Below are 24676 nucleotides of genomic sequence, written 5' to 3'. Positions count from 1 at the left end.
AACCAGGGCACCTGAGCCTCAGCCCTCTGCTGCTCTGAGTTCCCTGATGTGGAAGTTGAGCACTGCAGTCTACTATCTTCGTTCTTGCTTCCATGCCAAGAGCCTGCAACTGCATGCATCTTAGAACCCATATGGTCACAAGTGATGGAGACCCACGTCAAACCAGCTGCAATAATAGGGCTTATGGAGTAACACTGGCTTATGGAATCTGAGGAAGGACTGGATGACCAGCTTGTGGGAAGAGCCAGGTGCAGCTCGGCCCCAGAATGTGATGGAACAAGAGCCTCCGCAAACCTGCACTTTCTCTCCCGCTCTGCTCCCCTGCTCCCTCCTCTCCCCCTGCTCACCATTTCTCCCCTATGGCAAACATGGCCAGAGATGGTTTCTACATTCTCACAACTTCGCCCACCACAGGAATAACCCAAGCTCTCTTTGGTTTTCCATCCAAACATTGTAGGGAGGAGGCCTCATTTGCCTATCTTTCCTAGGTGCCCACCATTGGGCCAATCAAGTGGACCAATATGGGGCTTCCCTAATAACAGTATATTTGGAGAAGGAGCCACTTCTAGAAGAGGATGCTTTTCTCTGCCCGGGTTCCATTACTATTACTCCAAACAGGATGGCCTGCGTGGGTAGTAGTTACGAAATTCCATGTTCAAGAGGCCCAATGTTTCTCTGACTTTCCTAGACAAACAACCTTTTTTCTTCCTCTCATGTGTCCTTCCTTCAAAAAATTTTCCTTGTTCCTTATATGCAACACACACACACACACACACACACACGATAATTTGACTCCTTGAATTTCTATCCAACCCTGTGATATTCCCCCCTTGTAATCAGAATTGGGTTTCCCAGGTAACCATGAATAATTTCATACTTTCTACAGTTTTCTGAACTCAGAAACTAGTAGCTTTAAACTGTATTGTGTGTGTGTGTGTGTGTGTGTGTGTGTGGTGAGGAGTGGGGGTGGTGGTACCAGGGATGGAACCCAGGGCCTCACAGAGGCTAGGCAAGTGCTCTATCATGAGTTACACCCTAGCCCTAAACTGTATTTTGTATTACATATGATCAACCTTCTTAAAAAAAATCACTTTTTTGTTTTTTTTATTTCCTTCTTCTTCTTTGAACATTTGGCTTGCACCAAATTATTTTTAAACCAGCAGTTTACTTGGAACCCAACTTATCACATATCTGCGTCCTGTTTTTAATGAATACTGCCCACTCCACTCTGTCTTTCCTGTGTAAGTAATCATAATCCATGGTAAAGAGTTCTGGCCACCCAACCGGAAAATCTTGTCAACGGAGGTAAATTCTAGACTGTGGAGTAATCAAGTCACTTCCAAGCCGAGAAAACATGATACAACATATGTTGTTGCTGGATTTTTTCTTTATCATTCATTCATCAAAGATGTGTATTGATTACTTACTCTATTATATCTCCCAACCATAGTACAAAGCTAAGCTCCTAGGGCTGATGGGAACGCACATGCAGTGGTGGGAAGAGGTGCAAATACAACGCAAGGTGGCGACTGCTATGAACAGAGGAATGCGTTAGGAATGCTTGTCCCACCATCATGGCAGAGTGTCAAAAATTCACACTGTGTTTCTGGTCAGACAACCTGCTAGGAGGCATGACCATCTTTAATGAGTGCTGGGTTAGGAAATTATCCCAGTAAATTCTGTGTAAATGTCTAGACCATAGCTATCCCTCTTGTACCAACATTTCACCTGCTTGATTCTCACTACTAGTTTCCTTTTTCCTTATCTTCATTCTTAGTTTCCTTCAGGAGGAAGTACTGGTAAAGAAAATTGGTCTTATCTACCAAACATGGAATCCAAATACTATCGTGGGGTTTTCTTTCGTCCCAGAGAAATAATATACATAATATTGCAATGCTCATCTTCAGAAATCTGAACTTGTAAGATATTCAATATTCACAAAAGATTATAAGGTAGCTGGCATTTTGTTGACTTTCTGAATCATACTCTTGTGGAAAAGATTTTGCCTAAACTGAGATAGAGTTAAGTATGAAGTGAAATCTCCAGGCCTTTATTTGCATTCCTTTATCTGGTGGATGAAACCTAAGGATTAGGGTTGAGGGAGGGGCTTTGCCAGGCAGGTAGGAAGATGGGAACCAAAGCCCAGATGCTAGAGAACCAGGTGATGAGTTGACACCAGCGGGGGAAGGCACAGGTCCGGGCAAACCTGGCATGCCCAACGATACCAGGAGGTCTCCAAAGCCTCTGCAGTGGGCCCCGGGGATCCAGTGGGAAGCAACGTGCAGGGCAGAGGAAATAAGCCTGGGTGTGGAACCCTCTGGGACTTCCATAAATCCTTAAGAGGGACTCTGCAGAAAAGTGGGATCCTTGAGAGCAGATGAATGGTAACACACTGGGGACATGGAAGCACACACACAGATGTCCTCATCGAATCTACAGGCTGGTGTTGTTTCCATCTGTAAACTCTTTTCCTCAGTATCTGAGCAGTGCCTCTTGCTTGTTTCAGGGAACTCCCGAAGAGCAGGAACCCCCTTATTTGTACCAGGTTGCCTTGAAGTGTCCTCTGCTTCCTGTAAATCTCATGGAACATTCTACCTTTATTTTCCCCATTAGACACCTAATTAAATTCTAATCATGACAACAAGATTCCTGGCTCCAAATTATACCTGAGTAATTGGATCACTGTGAAAAAACAAAACACAAATGGAAACCCCTGAAAAGACACGCATGTCCCTGGATTTTTTAACGTGACCAACCTCATTTCACTTCTCATAGGTTCAGCCTTGTTCTGGACCCGATGCCCGATCTCAGCTCTAGGGAAGATGATCAGAGCCCTGGCCAGCCGCTCACCAGCAAGCACTACTGCCAAGGATCCTGCTGTGAAACCTGGGGTTTCACACCCCTGGGGACTGTCCCACACGTTTCCCAGTAGCCAAGACATCTCTAGGAACTGGGCTGCTGTCCCCTCAGCCTGGTTTCCCTGTGACCCCTTGTCTGCCCCCACCATATACCTCCACCTTCACTGACCACTTGGTCCTCCACCAAACACCCCCAAGAAGACACTAACACTGGAATGTGGGTGGAGTCTGGACCCTCAGTAACATCTGTGCACAACACTGGTCCCCGCCCTGAAACTGACCGCCCATCACCCTTCATACTTGGCACTCACCCCTGGCTGCCTCCTCAGCCTCAGTTCTGTGCAAGCTCAGGAAAAGAAGACTAAGACACATGGCGACTCCCCTGCCTGTGTTAGCCAGTAAGTCGTGGCCTTGTTGTTGCTTGATGCTGGAGCCCGGCACGTTTGCTACTCAGCAGAGGCCCAGCAAGGTCTGCCATGCCCATTTTTGCTTTTCAGAAACCTGAACTTTTAAAGAGTGATTTTAACAAGTCTCACCTGCATGGTCTTGAGACTGCTTTACAAATTCCAGGCCCATCTCTAAAGACTTAAGTCCAAAACCTGTTATCAGGTAACTGGTCTTCTCAGGTTGCTCAGAGTCAGGCTGCATCTGAATTCATAAATCTCTTGGGTCTTAAGACAATATCATTACTGTCTGTGATGGCCTCGGCCATTCAAGGCTGAGCCATCCGTGAGATATAATGGAGTAGCATGTGAGTCCACTTTGTGATACTGTGACCGACATGCCTGAAAAGGTCAACTTAGAGGAAGAAAAGTTTATTTTGCCTCACAGGTTTAGAGGTTCTGTCCATGACTCCACTGATTCCAATGACTCCACTGTTCTGGGCCCAAAATAAGGCAGGATATCATGAGAGAAGGGAGTGGAAACTGAGGAAAGATGCTTATTCATGGCAGCCAGGAAGCAGAGAGAAGTTGAGTGCAAGAACCTGCCCACAGTTACCACCCTTTAATCCATTCAAATCATTGATCCATCAAAGAGATTAATTTGTCGATTAGGTTATGGTTTTAATGATCTGATCATTTTGCCTCTGATTATTCTTGCATTGTCTCACACAAAAGCTCTTGGGGACACCTCAGATCCAGACCATAACAACTAGGTCACTGACACAGGTAGACGAGATGGGTAGGGAACATGAGGAAGATTCCCACTGTTCTGGGACATAAAATGTAGTTGGTAGCCAGAGGAAGTGAGTGACTTTATGAAGTGGGAAACAAATTTAAAGACTCAAAAACATTTCATTCATAATTGTCCAACATGATGAGTTCCTTCCCTTTCATTTCTGTCAATGATCCTCTGACTTATTTTCCCTTCACAGGTGCTCTTTGTGTGCATTTCAGCTTGCTTAGATCACCCACCATGTGCAGAGACAGGGAAACACCAAAGGAGGCAAGTTACTCATCTTGTGACTTAATCGTTTTCTGTTGCTACAACAGGATATCTGACTGTGTAACTTACTTAAGAAAGAAAAGAGGTTTCTTTTGGCTCATGGTTCTGCAGGCTGGGAAGTTCAAGATAGGGCAGGCTCTGGTGAGGGCCACGTGCTGCTCTACCCATGGCAGAAAATGGAAGGGGAAGGAGGCTTGTGTGGAAGAGATCCCATGACCAGAAAGGAAGCAGGAGCTGAGGAAGCTGGACTTGCTTTCTATCAAACTACTCTAAGCACCAGAGTGTGAACTCAGTCCCATGATGGCACTCATCCTTCCCCAGGGTACGCTGCCCCCAAATGCTTCCACTAGGCCCCACCTTTCAACATTGCTGCTATGGAGACTTGAGCCTCATCAGTGTCTTCCTGGGGGCAAACCATAACAAACCACAGCATCATGCCTCGATATGTCAAGAACTTTGTAATGTTTTGAACAACCCACAATAAAAAATCAAAAATTAAAAAAAAAAAGATGCAATCAACATAAAAATAAATTTTTAACGAGGAAAAAAAAAAAAAGAATGAGTATTTGACGCTCACGCTACAGAACACTGAACAGGATGCCAAGTGGACACAATGTCCAAGCACTCCCGGAAACTGCTAACTGAACGTCAAAGAGGAAAGGGTACCTTCACTGATAATTTCCACAAAGGTTTATACCAGAGCAGCTCCACAGAGGTAGCTGACGAAGTGCCTGGCCTCTGTCCTTGCCTGGCCTCTGTCCTTGCCTGGCTGTCAGACAGCAGTCTCTCTGTCCCTTCCCTGCTCTCAGCAGAGATGCTTCCCTTGGGGCCCAACCAGAGCAGCACTAAAGGCAACCAAAGAATCCTTCCACGAACAGTGATGAGCTGGGGAACAAAGTGGAACCCGGTGTTCAGGGACCAAACCAACTGTGTTTTAATTTGTCTGACACTGATAGCAAACGGGGCTGCTGTGTGACAGTAATGACATGCACCCCTCATGGGAGGCTGTAAAAAGTAGGTCTAGAGAAAAAGGGAAGGAAAGGAAGGAAGGAGAAACAAACACCCAGGCTAAAAATAGTTCTTTGGAATTGCTATCTCTGCGGCCTGAACCCCATAACAAAGCCTTTCTACCCAGGCCACGAGCGATGCAAAGAAAATGGGAGAGGGAAGGGAAGGAGCCAGAGCCTTCTAGAGCTGGCCATCTCTTTGATACTGCATGCTGTCCATTCAAGAGGACACAACTTCTGACCAGCTCCCCACATCTGGGGCTCTCCCCAAATTACCTGTCATTGCCTTTTCAATGCTGGGCAATCTGTAAGTTCAGATAACTGCCCTTATTTGGCTGTCAAAAGAAACAAGACCGGGGTTGATTTGCAAACAGAGATGTCACCCCACCTGCCATTCTCCACAGCATCTCCCCAACCCAGGACCCAAAGAACAGCCAGACTGACTGTGCAGCTCTGCTGATCAGCATCTAGGCCATTTTACAAAGTATTTATATTTTTTTCTGTTTAAAAATTTACTCCTTAAGTTGCAGGAAGAACATGCATCATTTTAGAATGATGGTTTTATCTGCAGTCTCATTCTGCTTCCCTTCATCACCACGACTTCCCAGTCATATATAGCTGGCTGCCAAAGCCAAGACTCCTATCTGTACTGAGGTTATTCTTTATTTAAAAGAATAAGTTAGATTGATTGTGGAAATTATTTTTTACTCTAATAGTGACCATATTTTTAGAATTCTGTGCAATCTTCAAAGCATTTCACATATGCAACTTCATCTCATTTTCATAGCTATAACTTAAGGCAAATATTATTTCTAGTGGCAGATAAGGAAACTGAAGCTCAGAGAATTCACAATGTCACACCTACAAAAGGGTAGGATTCAATCCATGGCTCCCAACTATACATTCTAAGCTCTTCCCACTGAATGACACTGCCTCTACTTACTATGTCCTCAACTATTTTCAGTCATTTAATAAAAGCTTCTCTAAGGAATGAAGGGTTAGTCCCCCATCAAGCACTGGGTGGTGAGCACCCCCCCACACACACACACACACTATTATAAGCATGGAGGGAAGATGGACGTGAACTACTGTCTGCATCCATTCTGCCACCATAACAAAATGCCTTAGACTGGGGAATTCATAAATAATGGAAATTAAATTCTCACAGCCTCCTAGTTCTGGAGGCCAGGAAGTTCAAGATCAAGGTGCCAGGAGAGTCAGTGTCTGGTGAGGCTGCTCTCTGCTTCACAGATGGTTCCTCTCATGCATCATCACATGATGGAGATGATGAAAGGGAAGAGGAACAAATGCTGTAGCCTCACATGGAGGAAAAGATGGAGGCAGGCAGCTAGCTCTCTGAAGCCTCTGTCACAAGGGCATTGACTTCATTCCTGAGGGCAGAGCCTCAGGACTTAATCACTGCCCCGAGGCCCTACCTCTTAATACCATCTCGATGAGAAAGTTTCAACAAGAATTGTGCAGGGGCCACACGTGTTCAAACCATAATGGCTACTTGCCACGGGCCCCTATGCACTTCCCATCAAGTGGAACCACCTAAGAGAGTTAATGCACATAAAGAACAAAAGATATGACTGAGCCAACTATAAAGAGCAGTCACAGAGTTCTACACATCGAGCAGACCGGTGACAGATGGGGGAATGAAGAGGCAGAGTATTTTGTTTGGAAAAAAAAAAAAAATGTCCAGTCAGCCCATGAGGTAGAAATTGCTCTAGCAACTGGGACTGGGCTGTTTTATTAGTGGTTCCTGACAAGATCAATGAGGGATCCTTGACCCAACAGTGGTCCACCCACAGACTGCCCAGAAGCCTAGAGCGGGCAGACTGGTACAAAGGACTCTTCCCAAAGAGGGGATGGTAGGTAGCTCCATCAGTGTGGCTAGTGGCACTTTACCACTGAGTCACATTCCCAGTCCTTCTTATTTATTTATTTTAAAAAATTTTGAGACAGGGTCTCACTAAGTTGCTGAGAGCCTCACTAAATTGCTAAGGCTGACCTCGAACTTGTGATGCTCCTGCCTCAGCCTCCCAAACTGCTGGGATTACAGGAGTACACCACCACACCTGGCTCTTTCTAGAATTTGTCCTGGGATAATGTTAAGGATTGGCTGGGAAAGACTGCAGGCCATGCAGGAAGAGGCAGAGAGGTTAACACACATGGATGGAGTGGGTGAGCAGAGGATAAAGGATGGCCAGGAGAAGAAAGAAATGGGACAGAGCCAGAAGGACCTTAGACCTGCCTCAGTCCTCAAGAGCCTAGCAGTCCTGATTCAGGTGTATCCTTAAATAGTTCCCCATTGTCTTAAGAAAGCTGGGTGAGCCTGGCTAAGAAGTGCTTCTCCTGGCAAAGAGCCTTTTCAGAATTTGGTGACAAATGGTGCCCACTGTTTGAGTATATACACTTACATCAAATGTTTTAAAATCCCAAGTGATGGGTCACAACAGGGAAGGGAACTGGCAGGAAGACAGAGTAGGGAAGAAGACAGTTGACACTCACCTTCAGTGACAATGTAGGGTTGCTCAGCTTCAGCATCCTGGCCCTGACCGACAGCTGCCAGACTCAGGAAACCCTGTCTACGACTGTGTCCACAGTCATACAACAGCTCCAGGAAGGAGACATGAGTCTACAAGCAGAAGTGGCTTGGACACATTGAGCTGGACCCTGTTGCAGCTGCAGATGCATTTCTCACCACTGCCCCCTTCTTGGAATCAAATCAAATACTTAAATTAAAAAAAAAAATCCAATCTGTATTCTCAAAAAGTTTGCCTTAAACCCTAACCCCCTCTGTCCTACGTAAGGCCACTTTACTTTACAGTCTGTCTCCACAATTCATAAATAACTGGCTGGTGTCTCCAAATGAAGTGTTAGCAGTTAGAGACAGTGGTTAGGCCTCCCTGAGTTCCTCTTTACTCTTTCTCATGCCCCAGGCTAGGGAATATTTTGATGAATTGTGTTATAGAAGAAAATAAACACTCTACACTATAATTCCTTAAGTTGCATGAACTTAGAAAGTAAAGATGATGTATGCATTCATAAAAGTGCTGAAGGGATGCAGGTGTATCTGTTGACTCTTGTGATTTACCTTCCAAAGTTTTCTCATTAGTCAGTACATGCATCTCGTACAATAACCCAAGGCCTAAAAGCACAGACAGTGACCTGCTTCCCTCCCCAGAGGTGAGCACCGTTCTGTTATGACATTAAAATTTTGAACTATGAGAACTCTTCTGCACATTAAGTGGCCCATAGATTAAATGGCAAAGATCCTCTGGGAGAAGGTTCTGAATGAGTAGCTAGAACAAAATGCCATTTTCTTCTAACCTGAATATCCATCTTCCTTCAGGGCACAAACTGTTATTTGTAATCAAGATAAAATTTCTCCATTTGTCCAACATTATGAAATTAGGCTCATATTCAGCAGTATATGATTCCCTGAAACATCATGAGGTCTTTTCGTGTTCAAAATAATAACAAATTTATTCTACAACCTGTTTGTTTCAAAGAGCGTCCTTTGGGTTTCATTTGGTCCTCGCATGTGTAAAGGGACAGAGTCCTTTTGGACTATCTGGCAATATTTCTTTTATCTATTTACAGAATAAAATAAACCCTGGGGTCAAAGTATGCACTGGTGAGTACAAGTTCAGGTGACCATTTGTTGGCCATCTCCTAGGCAAGGGAATCTTAAACTTGGGAAGAAGGGAAGGTGCCCAAGGAAGAACAATTTCCCAGGGGAGAATTTTAGAATCAGTGAGTGGGGGGGGGTGTCTTTGAAAAATTCCACGTGTCTCCTTATGCTAAATCAGGGGTCAGCAAACTGCAGTTCCTGGGCCAAATTCCAGCAGCCAAGATTTCCTGGAAGGTATCCAGGCTCCTTTACCTCGCTGTGTCTGAGGCTGCTTCTGCAATGGCAGAGCTGAGTAGTTACGAGAGAGATCATGGCCCACCAAATAGAAACTGGTTTTTTTTTTTTTTTTTTTTTTATTGGTTGTTCAAAACATTACAAAGCTCATGACATATCATCTTCCATACATTTGATTCAAGTGGGTTATGAACTCCCATTTTTTACCCCAAATACAAGTAGAAACTGTTAACAATCCAGCTCTTAACAGAAAGAATTTGTCAATCCCTGCCCTAGATACTTCTTGAGAATCATGAGTTGTCATTACTAAGTAATGCATCCTTTTCCTTAGATATATTTCTCAGGGCTGTAACAGCTAAGTTTAGCTTTGCATGGCAGTAACAAAGAGCTGAAAAATAGTGGCTTAAACCAGCTGCTTCTATTTTGCTTAAAATTCTAGGGGTGACTGACACTTCCCAGAGTCAGGGATTAAGATTACTTCTATGTTTTTGCTCCTCTTCATTGCCAAGGTCACATGATAGTCCAAAATGGCTGCAAGAGAGCCAGGCATAACAGTCACATCCAGGTAGCAAGAAGAAAAAGTAAAAAGGACAGCCTCAACTCAACTTTTAAGGAAAGCTCTAGAAATAGTGTTTTAGTAAAACACTTAAGGTTATTAATCCTTGTCTAAACTTGGCCCCCTTGTTGTAGTGGAGGATCAGAAATATAGATTTTTAGTTGGTAGAAATTTGCTCAGCTAACAAATCAGGGTTGTATAATTTTTAAGATGCGGTTTGTTCGTGATGGATTTTACAGATAATTAGCAATCTCCCCCAGAGCAACCCTTACTCCAATCACCAAGCCCCTTATTAAGATGCGCTCATGCCCTGCGCAGGACAGTCATTTGTCATATCTTCAAAATAATAAACTTTAAATATTTTTATAATTACGATATGGTGAGATCAGTACCAGCGAGCAGTAACTTTGGTTGACTGTCTTCAAATCTCCATTCAAAAGTCCTGTCTCCTGAAGGAACTGGAGAAATGTGTCTTTCTTCCGTCACAGTGGAGTTGTATGTGTAGACCGGCATGAACCGAGTGCCTCTAACACAGTCCAGTGGAATTTCACCAGGGTCTTTTGATAGACTGCTGGCCTGGCTGGTGTGTCTGTGCCTGCAGGTCCCTGATGCTACTCCACCCCCACCACAATCTCCTTCATCACCACACATTCCATTTACCTTCCACACCTACAGAGACCACAAGTCAGAGAGACTGGATGTTCACCCACCCGCAAAGCCACATCTACTCCAACATCCAACACTAGAGGAATTTCTCTCTGCTTTCTAGTTTTTTTTTCCCCAAAATGTATATAGTTCTTGGGTACCAGAGATTGAACTCAGGGTCACTCGACCACTGAACACATCCCCAGCCCTATTTTGTATTTTATTTAGAGACAGGGTCTCACAGACGTACTTAGGGCCTCACTAAGTTACTGAGGCTAGCTTTGAACTAGCCATTCTCCTGTCTCAGCCTCCTAAGCAGCTGGGATTTTAGGTGTGTGGCACTGTGCCCAGCTCTTCCTAGGCTTTTAACATCTCTCTACAACTTGCAACTTGGTAGGTCCTGATAATTTTCAACCAAAAAGGGCTACTCATCTCGCTTTGAACACAGGTGGCAGGAGAGGCAGGGGTGGATCTAAGGATATATCAGGAAGGAAGATATTGCAAAGTCAAAAGTTAAGAACAAATCCTGAATCCTTGACTCCAAAGAGTTTTCTGCATACTAACAAGAGCAGAAAAGAAAAATTAAAAGTCCCATACCTTTGGCATAGTGGTTAGTACTTAGCAACTAGTCTCGTGCCAACATTTTTCTTATTCTACAAAAGTAAAAACGAGACTTTCAGTATCAACATGGAAAGTCCTGGGAATTTTTGTCTCACATAACAGTGCAGCCCGAATTGGCATAGTGTCCAAGACCCAGACCACCCCATATGTTTCATTTTCTATAAAGTTAGGAGACAGGTATCATCTGCAAAGTTCCAAGATATATTAGGCTGTCCCAAACAGCTGAAGTCAAATAGAAGCCAAATGGGAAAAAGTGAAGAGGAGAAACCATGAGGTGGCATACATACACCAGGAAAAATACACCCCCCCCCACACACACACACTGAAGTTCAAAGAAATCTCTGTCCCCAAGTCTTGATACTGGGATAAGCAAGGGTCAATGTTCTGTTTTTAACAACTGTAGATTTGAGGTAGGAAGCAGACCTATACAAAGAACCAAAGAGATGAGCCATGTTTAAAGAGTTGGTTTCTTGAAAGAGGAGAGAAAGAAAGCTGTAAGATTATAAAATCGAGCTAGCCTAGACCATAACCCCAGCCCGTCCCGGCCACACCTACCCCAGCCTTACTTCCCAGTCTCCCTACATGGAGCTGGTATGGGAAAGCCAATGCCTTCAAATATGAGCAACAAGAAGAAATCACATGTACACCACTTCAACATCAATTAAAAAAGGGTTAAGGAAAACGCAAAGAAAGTGGTAGAAAAGCTTATCAATGGGAAAGTAATAGAAAATGCTGCCACTGAAGCATATGAGATTTCTGGCTAAATATTTTATAATGAATTTTTAAGACTAAGGAAAGCAATTTCTGTAAGAAGGAAGATCACAAAACAGAAATAACTCAGAGGAAAGATGGCAAGAAACAAGGAGCAGTGGGAATGTGAGCTTGCAGAACTCAGAAAAGGGGGGAGGGCGGTAACCAAAGATAGAAATGAGTGTGCACAAGGGAGAAGAGACAGCAGGAAACACAGTAAGGGACAGCAGACCACAGTGAGGAAGCACCAAATGGAGTGGAAATAGAGATTAAAACTGCTAGAGAGAAGAGGAAAAGAGTCAGACAAGGGAAACGCCTGAAGAATGAACAGGATCAGAACAAATATTTAAAGATATAATCCAAGAAAACTTTTCTTATTAAAAAAAAAAAAAGCAGGGTCAAACATGACTTGTAAAGACAACAGATCAGGGAGAACAGGTCAATGCTAAGGAGCATCCTGACAGATTCAACATTTAAGATAAAGAAAGAACCCTTTAGGATGAAAAATAAAAAGATAAATGTTGGCCCCAGATTTTCTTAATCAAGTTAAACCCAAGAAGATAACTAAGCAACACTTACAAGATCCTCAACACACACACACACACACACACACACACACACACACACAGGCAAGCCAAGGTTTTTATATCCTACCAAACTGTTGTTAAAATATAAACAGCCAGGAGCTGGGGTTGTAGCTAGTGGTAGAGTGCTGGCCTACTACGTGTGAGGCTCAGCACCACATAAAAAATAAATAAATAAAATAAAGGTATTGTGTCCATCTATAACTAAAACTATTTAAAACAAACAAAAATAACAAAAACAGTTGGTTCTGAACATGTAGGAAGTACAGAGATATTGTTTCCACAAGACCTTGAGCAAACTCACAGATAATGAACTGTGGTCATCTAAATAAGAGGGGAAATAAGGCAAAGGAAATAGCAGTAAGAAATGAACATTTTTATCTAGGGAAAGACTTGAAAAAACAAAGAAAGAAGCAAAAAGCTGGGGATTTGCAGGCAGGATGGAAAGTGGACACCCCATGCCCTGACATCGTAGCTATAATACAGCTGTCAAATTAGGACAAGAGGGAAGGACGGAGACGAAGAGCTAGACAGGAGGGGGTGGCTGATCCTTCGCTCACAGGTGGGAGTCAAAGGGGCTCATTTACAGAGGACAGGTCAGAAAGGTAATTAGAGCATTTCACTGATTGTCCTGCTCCTGTCCCTCTGGAGTTTCCAATGGCAGTTTGGGTAAAATCCCAGCCTCAGACTTTGCATGTGCTGGCCCTGCTGGCCTGTAGGCATGTCTCTACCAACATCCATCTCTTTCATGCCTTTCCACCTAGTTCCTGGAGCTGCATGTCCTTTGCTGCCACCCACATTCTGCACATGCCATCATCCCTCCAGGATGCCCATCTGCCTTCTGGAATGTCCCTTCCCCATTCCCTCAATGCCCCTCCAACTTCTACTGTCAGCCTCAATGTCTCAAAAACGCCAAAACTGACTTCCCCAACTGAAATGAGTTCTTTGATTATATCCAGTGCATTTTTTTCCTTATAATACTCCAAACTGGTGGGATTATTTATTTACAATCTGCTTTTCCCATAAGATTGTGGAGTCCAAGAAGGCAGACCTAATTCTGCTTGAAACCCATTTAAATTCTGGGTCCTAAGAATGATCTTTATATGTAGGAAATGCTTAATAAATAAATATTCATTGAGATGAACAAAACAGCCTTTACCCCACCAACCACTCTTTCTCTGCCTCCTCTCCTCTGTATCTGAACAGTGATAATGGTAAGAAATTACTTCTAAAAACAAGACCAAAAAACTGTAAGACCTTTAAAACATTCTGTTTTATATACTTTCTTTACTAAGCCAGGAAAGAATAAAAATGCATTTTCGAAAGATTTCCAGAGAGGACTGATATAAAAGAGCTTTCTCATAAGCTGTATGATCACCATGAATGCAGAAGACATTCTGTCTCAGGCGCTTTGGGGTCTGGTGAAATTCTATTGTATGTTTCCACATGCCATTTGTCACACACAGACAGGAAAATATAAAAGCAGAAAGCTTTCCACTTACTTTGGATGTTCAAACTTGTCTATAAGATCAACCTTTTCCACCAGGTCTCCTCCAATTGTTCGGACTAAGTCATAGAAATCATTCTCTGTGTAATTCTCAGAGGGCAACCAGAATGAGATGTCATTTATCACGGCAGGGTATTTGCTGAGAGGCTAACAAAATAAGAGAAGAAAAGATAGATGGACTTGTTAGTTGGATGAAAATAAATTTTTCATGGAAACTTTTACTTAGTTAATTAGGAAATGCTGATAAAACGTTATTTTAGCATTTGAATTTTCAGGAACAAAATGAACTGATAAGATAAATCAATATTCAAAATTAGCAAATTCTATTATGAATGCTACAGATTCTTATCACATTCATGTGTAACGTTATCATATATTATATTTATATTGCAATTAATGTCCAATTTAGTATAAAGCAATTTGAATATATCATATTCAGATTTTCCCATTTGAATTCTGGAGGAGAAAAGTTCAAATTTAATTAACATGCAATTCATTAACTTTTGATGATACTTTCAGGAAGCCATCTTAATAGAGAAGTAAGTGAAGGCTTGTCAAAATGGATATTTCAATTAGTAATGTCATTATTTGTTGCTATTCCTAATTATTAAAACAAGGGACTGGGTTAGAAAGTAGTCATCTCGGGGGTTGTTTTCAAATTTTGCCTCTATGGATATAATAAACACAAACAGTTATTTCCCCCATTTTATTCCATTTTTCCATGGTTTCTTACTAGCTCAGTATTTATCACTATATTGGATAGACATTGAAATTAGATATATTTAGAAGTTCCTGCACTTGTGAACATGCTTAGGCACATCATAACCTCAGATATACATATAAGTTCTAGACTACATGTTAGTATAGACTAAAAGACAAAATGTTCCATTATATAACTATGAACTCCTAAAGGAATATTCTAAGGAAATAAGCTATACATTTTCTAGAAGGACAAATTTGCAAATTGATCTATGCCAAATCTGATACCAGTAACACCCCCTCTCCCCACTCCCCGTGAATCACTGATCCAGAAAAAATATAAACTTTTAAATGGCAAAATCTCTAAAGAACTAAATATACATAAATGATTGTTCAACTTAAAATATCAATAAGGTGTCAAACCAATAAATGAGTTTAGAGTACATCAAAGAGCATAATACAGCTACCATTTTCCTGTCTTTGACAAAATACTTCAGCTCCCGAGAAACATCCTATGTTTTCTCCCCTAAAATAAAATCAGGATGCTGTGATAAATAACCCATGGGTCACATAAGAGATGGAAGTTGGGTGGCTATGCAAGTTGTTTTTCCTTTTGAAAACACTCTTGTGGCCCTTAAGGAACATGTAAATTTAGGAAGATCAGTAGGAAACTAACTGATGAAATCTCCTCTCCAAAATCTAAGCTGAGGAGCACACTTTCCAAGCTCTTGATGTGAGGCAAAGTCACAAGGAAATGGGAGAAGTCCCCCAACCAAGCACTTTTGTCAGTATTCCATGGGTAACAGTTAATAAGGCAGTCAGCCAGAAAACATCCCCCCCCCCCGCAATTTAAACTTAAAAAAAAAAAAAAAAAAAAAACATACATTACTGTAAATACAGTTTCAAAAACCATGGAATTAGAAAGCCCACACTTTCTTGTATTGCAAAGTATTTCAAGCTAAGAAAGGTAACAAGTCTTAAGTTTTGGCTTTAGAAAGAAAGCATACATTCCACTAATTGGTAGGTACCAGACATGGGATAGCTACTAGTGGCCCTTGTTTTTTTTAAGTAAGAGAAATTCATATACATATATATTTTTTTTTTTAAATGAGAATACCAGCAGATCTATGGATACTGAGATCTAGGCTTTCAGGTGTTTAACCACTGGGGTTGGGGTGCAGCTCAGAGGTAAAGCACTTGCCCAGCATGCATGAGGCCCTGAGTTCCATCCCCAGCACTATGGGGTTTGGGGGAAGATTTAAAAGACTGGCCATGTTAAAAACCACCCAGTGGCTTCATATTGTTTGTGGAATTGATTCCTAAAAGTTTCTACCTCTTTCAAAGGTTCTCCGGGCCCAGGCCAGTCTGGCTGACTAGGTTTCTGGAATACACTAAGTGACTTCCTGTCAGTTCCTCTTCTGCCCTCCCTACCCCACTTCTGGCCTTTAGCCACCAGCCTCATGTCGATCCTCCCAGACCCCATCAGCCCCTCTACATGGCCCCCATCCTCCTCTTGCACAGTTCTCTATCATCCTCTTACTGACTTGGTATCTTTCCTGGACGTAACCGTCCTTGCGGGTGGGGTGTGCACTGCCTCTTTTTCCTCCTCTAGATCTCTGTTCTCTTGCACAGTTCCTCTTGCCCTGGGGGACGTCAACAGGAGCACAGCACAGCACTGGCTGTGTGGCTGTGACTTCAGTCATCTGGCTCACTCAGCCTTCCCTAACCACACCGAGGGCACAGATCTTCTATATCCTTTCTGATATTTATTTGCTTGATCTTCTTGACCTATCAGTTTCTAATAAAAGATAATAAAATCTCCTACTTTCGTCAACTTTATAAGTTTTCCCAGTAATTTTATCAGCTTTGTTTCACCTATTTTGAAGCCATATTGTTAGGAATATAAAAGTTTATTGTGTCTTTTTGGTGGATTTTACCTTCTAGCAGTATTTATGTACTTACTAATCTCTATTATTGCCTTTTGCCCAAAGTTAGAACTTCTTACACTACCTTTATTTTCGTTAGCATTTGCTTGGTAAATACTTTTTCAGTCACTTTGATACAAAGTTTTCTGTTTTTTTAAAAGATGTTTATATTTACATATAATATTGGGGCTCATTTTGACATAACTATACATGTATGGAATACAGTTTGCTCCAATTCAGTCCCCAGTACTTCCCCTTTCCCTCCCCTCTCCCTCCCTCCCCCTCTCCGTTCCCTTTCTTCTCCTGTGGTATATTCAGATAGGTACACAGGATGATTTGGTCAGTTTCATTCCACCATGGCTCCCGTTCTCTGTCTCTCCTCCCCCCCAATCCCCGTTCTCTACTCCACTGATCTCTCTTCTATTTGCATGGAACTCCCACACACTTCTTTTTCCTTATTTTGTTCTAGCTCCCACTTACCATAGACAACATTCAACCCTTGACTTTCTGAATCTGGCTGATTTCACTTAGCAGGATGTTCTTAAGTTCCATTCATTTACCAGAAAAATGCTATAATTTCATTCTTCTTCATGGCTGAGTAGAACTCCATTGTGTATCTATAGCACAGTTTTTAATCCTTTAGTTATTGGTGGTTTCATAAACAAGTTAAATTTCATTTAGAATCCAATGACTTTGTCTGTTTGATAATGGGGACTGAACCCATTATCAAACAGATAATGGTACATCTATGCTACACCACCAGATCTTATTTTAGATAAATTCTCCTTAAGTTGCCGATGCTGGCTTTGAACTTATGATCCTTTTGCCTCAGCCTCTCGAGTAGCTAGTATTTCAGGTGTATACCAACACACCCAGTTGTTTTTTTTTTAAATTTTTTAATTATTATTTTTTGGTATTTCACAGTGCAACAAATGTCACAATTACTTAGTGACATATTAATTTTCCTTCAGTGGTGCTGGGAATCAAAACTAGGGCCTTGGAGCTACCACTACAGGTAGGCCCCTGAACTACAGCTTAAACAGATTCCCTTTTCTAAAAAAAAAAAAAAATTCAATTATATATTTGAAAACCTTTGTTTAAAAAGCCCAATATTTTTAATAGTATATTTATTTCTTGCATTCCACCTCTTTTTTGTCAGACAATTCTCCACGGACTTTCCATACAACTTGTGACAGCTTGTACAGCAAATAGCTTTGGAAGACACAGGTAGTCTCTCCCTGGGGAGGTGCAGAGAGCAGAGGTGTTTCCTCACCAGAATGATAATGTTTTCCGTGGAACAAAGATTGGGTGGGTTTACTAACAACTCCTTTAATTGACTAGGAGGAAAATAAGCAAATGTAGTGAATAAACAAAACAGTGTGAGGTTCCTAAGCAAGAGGGTTCTCTCATCTGTGCTAACAGCCAAGTAGCAACCAGCAGCCAGTGCCCGCCCGCCCCCGGAAATCAGGGGTTAGGAGAACCAATGCAAACGGGCAACCACTGCTGCTTCTGTGCTGCGGTACCACAGTCCTCTGTCTCTGGGATAGGAGTCTTGTCATTCTGCCCAAACCAGTGAAGTGGGCAGAACGTGGCTGGCTACAAGAGGGGTAAATTCTTAAGTCTTTTCCAGCCCCAACACTCTTTCCTCCTATGTTAGCTTGTTGTTACTGGCAAACAAACAAACAAACAAACAAAAATTAAAAAAAAAAAAAAAAACCTGATATAATCTGGGTGGTGTGTGCAGACTCCTCTTGAAGGGGAGATTTAGCAGATTTGTTGCATTATATAGTCAACTTAAAAGGAGGAATGTTTTTCTTTTTGGCTCACTGTTTCAGAGTTTCAGCCCATGATCACTTGGTCTGCCTTTGGGCCTGTGGTGAGGCAGAACCTCATGGCAAGAGCACAAAGGGGAGGAGGCTGTTCACCTCATGGTAGCCAGGAAGCAAGAAACAGGAAGGGGCTGGGTTCCCAAAATCCCCATCTAGAGCACACCCCCCAGTGACCTAACTTGCTCCCACTAGGTCCCTCTTCCTAAAGATCTATCACTTCCCAGTTGTGCCACAGGTTGGTGACCAAGCCTTTAACACATGGGCCTTGGGAGACACTCCTGATCCAAACTGTAGTACTTGCTTTCCACTTTTGCTCTCTGATGAATATTCTTCAACGGCTTTTTTTCCCCTCAATGAAAATCTGTGGGAGGCAGACTTTCTAAGTATCCCCATGTCTAAAAGCCCTCACACTTAAGTAGTTTGGCAGTGCGCGATTGTGGGTTTGTCGCTGTTTTACCTCAGCACTTTGAAAACATTTTCCTGGTACCTATTAGTAATGATGACAAGTCTGCTGTCAGTCAGTGCTATTCCTCTGTCGGTAATCTGTCTTTTCTTCCTGGCAGTTTGGAAGCCTTGTATCTTTACCCCTGAGGCTGTGCAGTTTGACTGTGATGAGGCTGGGTATGTATTTATCTTTATTTATTCTGCTCAGTACACAGAGTGTGCTTTCAATCAGAGGGTTCAGGTCTTATTCCAATTCTGAAAAATTCTAGTCATTCTTTTCATTCTTTTTTGTATGTAGAGCAACAAATTTGTGGAACTTTTGAATCTCTCTTCCATTTCTGCTAACTGACATACTTTAAAGGTTTTTGTTTTTGTTCCTGCTATATTCTGGGTGAGTCTTCGATAATAGTTTCTTATCTATTAATTCTCCCTCAATTAATATCAATAAATTGCTTATTTTTTTATTTCAATGAATCTATTACTCATTTCTGAGATTCCAATAGTTTTTTTTTTCTTTCCGTATCTACTTACACCTCATTTCTGCCTGTTTTGGCCCCTTACTCAGAATTTCCTGCTGGTTTCTTTTACAGTTATTCTTCCATTGAGCTCTTTGAGGACATCAGGTAGTTTTTGAGATCTTTTCTTATTCTACTTTAATCTGCAGTGCATTCATACTCTGTTGATCTGGAAGGCTGACACTCAAAGATCAGTGCTCTGGGTGGTGTGTGCAGGCTCCTTTGGATGGGAGATAACTGAGAATATTCTCTCACTCTTCCTTGCCTAGAGGTTCTTGTGGCTTTTCCATTGAACCCTTAGCCATAAATGGAAGTGACAGTGGTTAAAATCTAAAAAGAGAAAATAAAAATGCCATAATCATGCTCCCTTCCTCCCTAAAGAAGGCACATCACTGTGAGCTTGCCCAATGGCTGCTGGGGATGAGGCTGGGGTGGCTCATCTCCTTCTGCTAAGGAGGCCTGTGTGTCTAGCTCTCTTCCTCAGATGGAAGCTTAATAAGCTACAGAGGTCACAGAGGCAGTGGTTCTGGCTCTGGCACCTGACGCTGGGCTCTTTCAGTCCTGGTGATCCTCAGGCGTCCTCCCCTCCCGTTACCATCTTGAGCCCACAGTCCACATTCCGCTTTGTGTTTGTTTCTTGCTCACAGTGATGTGCCTTCTTTAGGGAGAAAGGGAGCATGATTGTGACATTTTTATTTTCTCTTTTTAGATTTTTATCTATTATTCTTTTGTATTTGGAGAGGGCAAAGTGCAGCCTACAAAGTGATATCACTTGACTCTACACGATGGCTCTTACCTCTGAGGGAGGAAGATATAGACCTCTCTGAGAATATGATGAAAAAATTCAAATCCTTGTTCCAGAGAAGCATATATTTTCACAAATACGATTTTTGCATAGAATTTCTAGGATTCACAAACTTAGTAAAAGCAGTTTCAATGAATCAGAATAAGTACTCTACGAGCCATATTCAAAACTGTGTCATGCAGTTCGAATACAGACAGTTGAAAAGACTGTACTAAGAGTTAAAAACAGCAAACTGATATTTTCTAACAAATCACATATGTACATATACTTTGCATACATCTACATTGTAGAGCATATGCCTTATGACGAGAAAGGCATTGTCATTTGTCTTGTGGTAGCTCCTTGCAGTGCAGTCATATTTACTTAAACACAAGTTTTAAAAGTCTGCCTTTTATAGGTGGACTTGGAAACCTCTTCCTGAGCTTGACCATGCTACTCCCAGACCTGCTGGCAGAGGAGGGTCAGCTTTGGCTTTTGTCATTCGTCATAGTACAGCTCCTTCCTCTGCACATTTCCCAGGCTACCCCTCCTGCTCACAGGTACGGATGCTGAGAGCACCTGGTACAAGCTTCCAGCAGCTAATCACCACTGGGGCTGCTTTCTGGGGGAAACTGACCTGAGACCCCAGACAACAACCAAATGTCAACACTATGGTGACAGAAGAATTGGGTGTGTTGAGGGGGGTGGCGAGCCACGAAGAGCATGAGCTAGAGCCAGGCAGGCTTCTGTCCCACCAGCTCTATGTTGTGTAGTTCTCTATAGAATCTCTTAGGTGGCTCTGCCAAAGATGTCCCGGCAACCTTATACAGACCCCCACAGGCCACGGGGTGAAGTCTTGAGCCACAGCTCATCTGCACTGACAGGATGCTTGTGATCCTCTCATGATCTAGGCTGGAAGAAGAACAGTTCTGGCCAACTTCTACTTGCCTCCCTGTTTCCCTATCATGAGGCAGTTTCTCATCTTCTCTTGGGTCTGAGGAGGTCTGCGGCTTCCTGCCTCTGTCCCCTCTGAACAGAGATGGGGAATATAAAACCTCTATGCAACAGGGTATTTCACAACTTGGGTTGTCATCACTTGTTCTGCTAGAGACCAGACTATGTACCCACAAAAAAAGGTATGTTGGAGACCTGTCCCTAATACCTCATAATGTGACCTTATTTGAAGGAGATATATGGGGGGTAGAGGGGGAGAGATAGTCAAATCAAAATGAAGTAACTGGGGCGAGCCCTCATCCAATATCAGAAGGGGAAATTTGGACAGAGACCTGCACACAGGGAGGACGCCAGGGACAATGTGAATATGAAGCTGGAGACCGGGGTTACTTGTCTACAAGTGAAGAAATGCCAAGAATGACCAACAGATCACAAGGAGAGGTGTGGGAGAGATTTGCAGGAGTTACCAACCCTACTAACACCTTGAATCCAGGTATCTGACCTCCAGAACTGTGAGACAATACATTTCTGATATTTGAGTCATGCTGTCTGTGGTGCCTGGGTACAGCAGCCCTAAGAAGCAAATACACCCTCCTTTGGTTTCAGTGCTGTCCTTCTCCTGTGTGTGAGAGTGCACGTCTTGGGCTTCTCTTCTGGTGTCCACGTAAGTAATGAATGGTCTAAATCTAAACGTGGCTCACTGGATCTTGACCAGCCAAGGCAGCTAGGTGTGGACCTTGCCTGTGGTGCTGTGGGCCTGACATGTGACTGAGGTCAAATCACTTTAGTCTTTTCATCTGCAAAATGGAGGTGGCACCCACTTCAGCACACAGTGGGGCAGATGACAGGGAGTGACATTCATAAGCATACATAGGCAGTAGCTTTCTGGCCAAAACAGACAAAATTTCTGGCCCAGTTCAATTGACACATGAGTTTGATGGTAATCCATGACCTAAGATGAATTATAATAAGCTTTCAAAGGGACTTCAGAGAAGAGGTCTAAAAAGTGAGGTTCTGGTTTAGTGACACTATTCATCCTAACTGGCCCCTGCTCCAGGTTTACTCCCCTCACCTCCATATGTGAAATACAAATGTTGCCATGGACCTTCTGGGTTCAAGTCTACAAAGGTCTCTTCTTATAATTTCATGATTAAACAAAAATTGTCCAGCCCCCATGCATCTGTCATAAACTCAAAAGAGATCATCCTACAAGGTCAGTTGAATAAGAAAACCCAGCACAGCATATTTTTATTCAAAAAGTTGGCTTCTCATTAAAGCCTTCCCCTAGATTTAAACTCCACTCTCCTTTTTAATGTTACTGACATAGGATAACAGATTATTATTCTCCAGGAAGCAAATTTTCTGTACTAGTCAATCACTAAGTCAGTCTCTGGTTTTTCTTTCCTTTAGGCTAAGTTATTATGTTTGCTATTAGTTTTGGGCACAGAAATTATTTTGACAGGAAAACAGTGGGAGGTCTCTGTTTCTTCCACATGTTCTTCACAGAGTTCTGCAGTTTTCAAGCTGACTTACAGTTGGCTTTTAACCTTGGCCAAGTTTTGTCACAGAATGTTTTTTCAACTTCTATGGGCAATGCTTCTCTTCCTGGATCAAAATAAATGTCCACTTGAGTTTACTGTGATTATATTACTAACAATGGTTACCATTTGTGGGGAGCTGTGTGCCAGGGACTTTATATATATCATCTCATTAATGCATAGCACAATCCTATAAGACAACCACTACTGCCATTCTCACCATGTCTCTGAGAAAATTGAAGTTTAGAGTCCTTAACTAATCTAAGGTCAAAAAGCCGATAAACAGCAAAGCAAGAACAAATACAGTTCTATTAAGACTAGGCTGGGGTATTAACTCTTGTTTTATAAGGCCTCTCATTAAACCCAAGGGCTCTGTCTTAGTTCAGGGTGCTTTAACACAAATACCATAGCCTACGCTGTCTAAACAACATCAATTTCTCCCAGTTCTGGAAACTATAGTTCAGGTCCAAACACCATCTGGGGCTGGAAGGTTCTCTTCCTGGTTTAGAGACAATTGTTTTCTTGCTACTTCCTTGGCAAGGTAGGGGGTGGGGAAAGAGAAAGGGAGAGAGGGAAAAGGAGAAGAAAATGGAGGGGGAAGAGGGAGAAGGAGAGGGAGAGAGAAGATACATTTCTGTGCATAGCCCAGAACACAGGAGCAAGGTGCTGTCTCTTCTTAGGAGCACCCTACTCTCTTCCTGAGGTTTCCACTTCCCATGACCTAATTACCTCCCAAAGACCCTACATGATATTGGGGGTTAGGATTTCAACATATAAGTTTAGGGGACACATACACATTTGGTCCACAACAAGTTCACAGGAAATTGCTTGCTTTCTACTGCTCCTTCCAGAAGTAGTCTATTCAGCCTAATTAACAATTACGGAAGTAAGACCAAAACTAACATTTATCCCTATGGTGCCTTCCATGACATTTCCTTTCAAATGATTCATTTAGCTTTTAGACTAATTATCTTGATATACAAGTACTTCCAGTCTGTTTATAGTACATGTGATTGTGTTCTTTATCTGAATTAACTTAAAAATCACTTGTACCTATAAAAACAGTGTGCACTATCAATTATTTGGCTTTTTATCCAAATGTTTGACAGCTCTTACTTAAATTCCATCTATTCATTTGATAATAAAAAACTACTTATCAAATTAGGCTGACAAGTTTGGTACATTATGAATTCAGATTGTTTTAAATCAGGATTCCACGTTGTCTTGATCTTTACAGATTTTGTCGCTTTGTTCCAATATTTTGTTTTTATTATTACCGACTCTTGCTGAGTGCCAGGTGCATACTGTGTTGGGCAGAGGTGGGCACAGTTCTTACCGAGGCAACTTAGCATTAATAGGAACTTAGCATCGATAGGAAGTTGCTCATATTTACTCATAACTTTTGACAGAATTTTGGTTCATTTTGGAGATTTGCAGAACATGGTGTTCCATATTGGAGCCATGCAGAACCATCATTTGGAACCTTATATTCTATTAATTGTGAATGGTTTTTATATCATGGCCCTCAAGTGGCCAGTGAACTCCTTTAAATCCTCTCAGGCTTACTTTAAAGCTCTAGAATGCTTTAAAACAAGTATATAGTACAGTATATTTGAAAAATGATATGTTGTGCTACTCTCATTGAACAGGATATGAGTGGAGAGCCTGGCCATCACGGATGGGCACATATTGTCCAAGGGACATCAAGGATTCAGAGTAAGCTTTCACATTTCTGGCCTAAATATAATGCCTTTTATCGAAAAGACAAAGAAAAGAAAGTGACTCAGACATCATTGTTAAGATAAAGTATCACATGGGCCTCTAATTAAAGAAGAAATTGCAGAGGAATGGGGGGCCTGGAGCCCAGAGTTCTGTAGTTGTGTTTCACTACCTTAAAGCATCTGGTCAAGTATTCATATAGACTAAAAATGCCAAAAATAATAATGTTTTTGGGGTGTCAAAAGTGTTCTAAGATTGATTGTGGAGGTGGATGTACATCTCTGTGAGTATGCTAAAAAATACAATGCAGATGTTAAGTGCAGAACTTATGTTTTTCCCAATTAATCATACTTACTATGAGAGAGATATGTCCCTTCCATTTGCCTCATTTAAAGTGAATGGAGGCCCATGTTTGAAAAAA

At 42.1% G+C, this 24676-nt stretch overlaps 1 protein-coding gene across 14 annotated transcripts in view; it reads right to left on the bottom strand.

Moving 5' to 3' along the window:
• Fars2 (phenylalanyl-tRNA synthetase 2, mitochondrial) overlaps positions 1-24676 on the bottom strand; it is a 509560-nt gene that overhangs the window by 147457 nt on the left and 337427 nt on the right. For all 14 annotated transcript variants that reach the window (XM_048799744.1, XM_048799738.1, XM_048799741.1 and 11 more), the window contains one exon: positions 13844-13995. In XM_048799744.1, coding sequence (XP_048655701.1) covers positions 13844-13995 — 152 coding nt within the window. The remainder of the gene's footprint in view (positions 1-13843; positions 13996-24676) is intronic.

Source organism: Marmota marmota, unplaced genomic scaffold (genome assembly GCF_001458135.2).
Source record: "Marmota marmota marmota unplaced genomic scaffold, marMar, whole genome shotgun sequence".
Lineage (NCBI taxonomy): Eukaryota > Metazoa > Chordata > Mammalia > Rodentia > Sciuridae > Marmota > Marmota marmota.
This window is presented reverse-complemented; position numbering and strand designations above follow the sequence as displayed.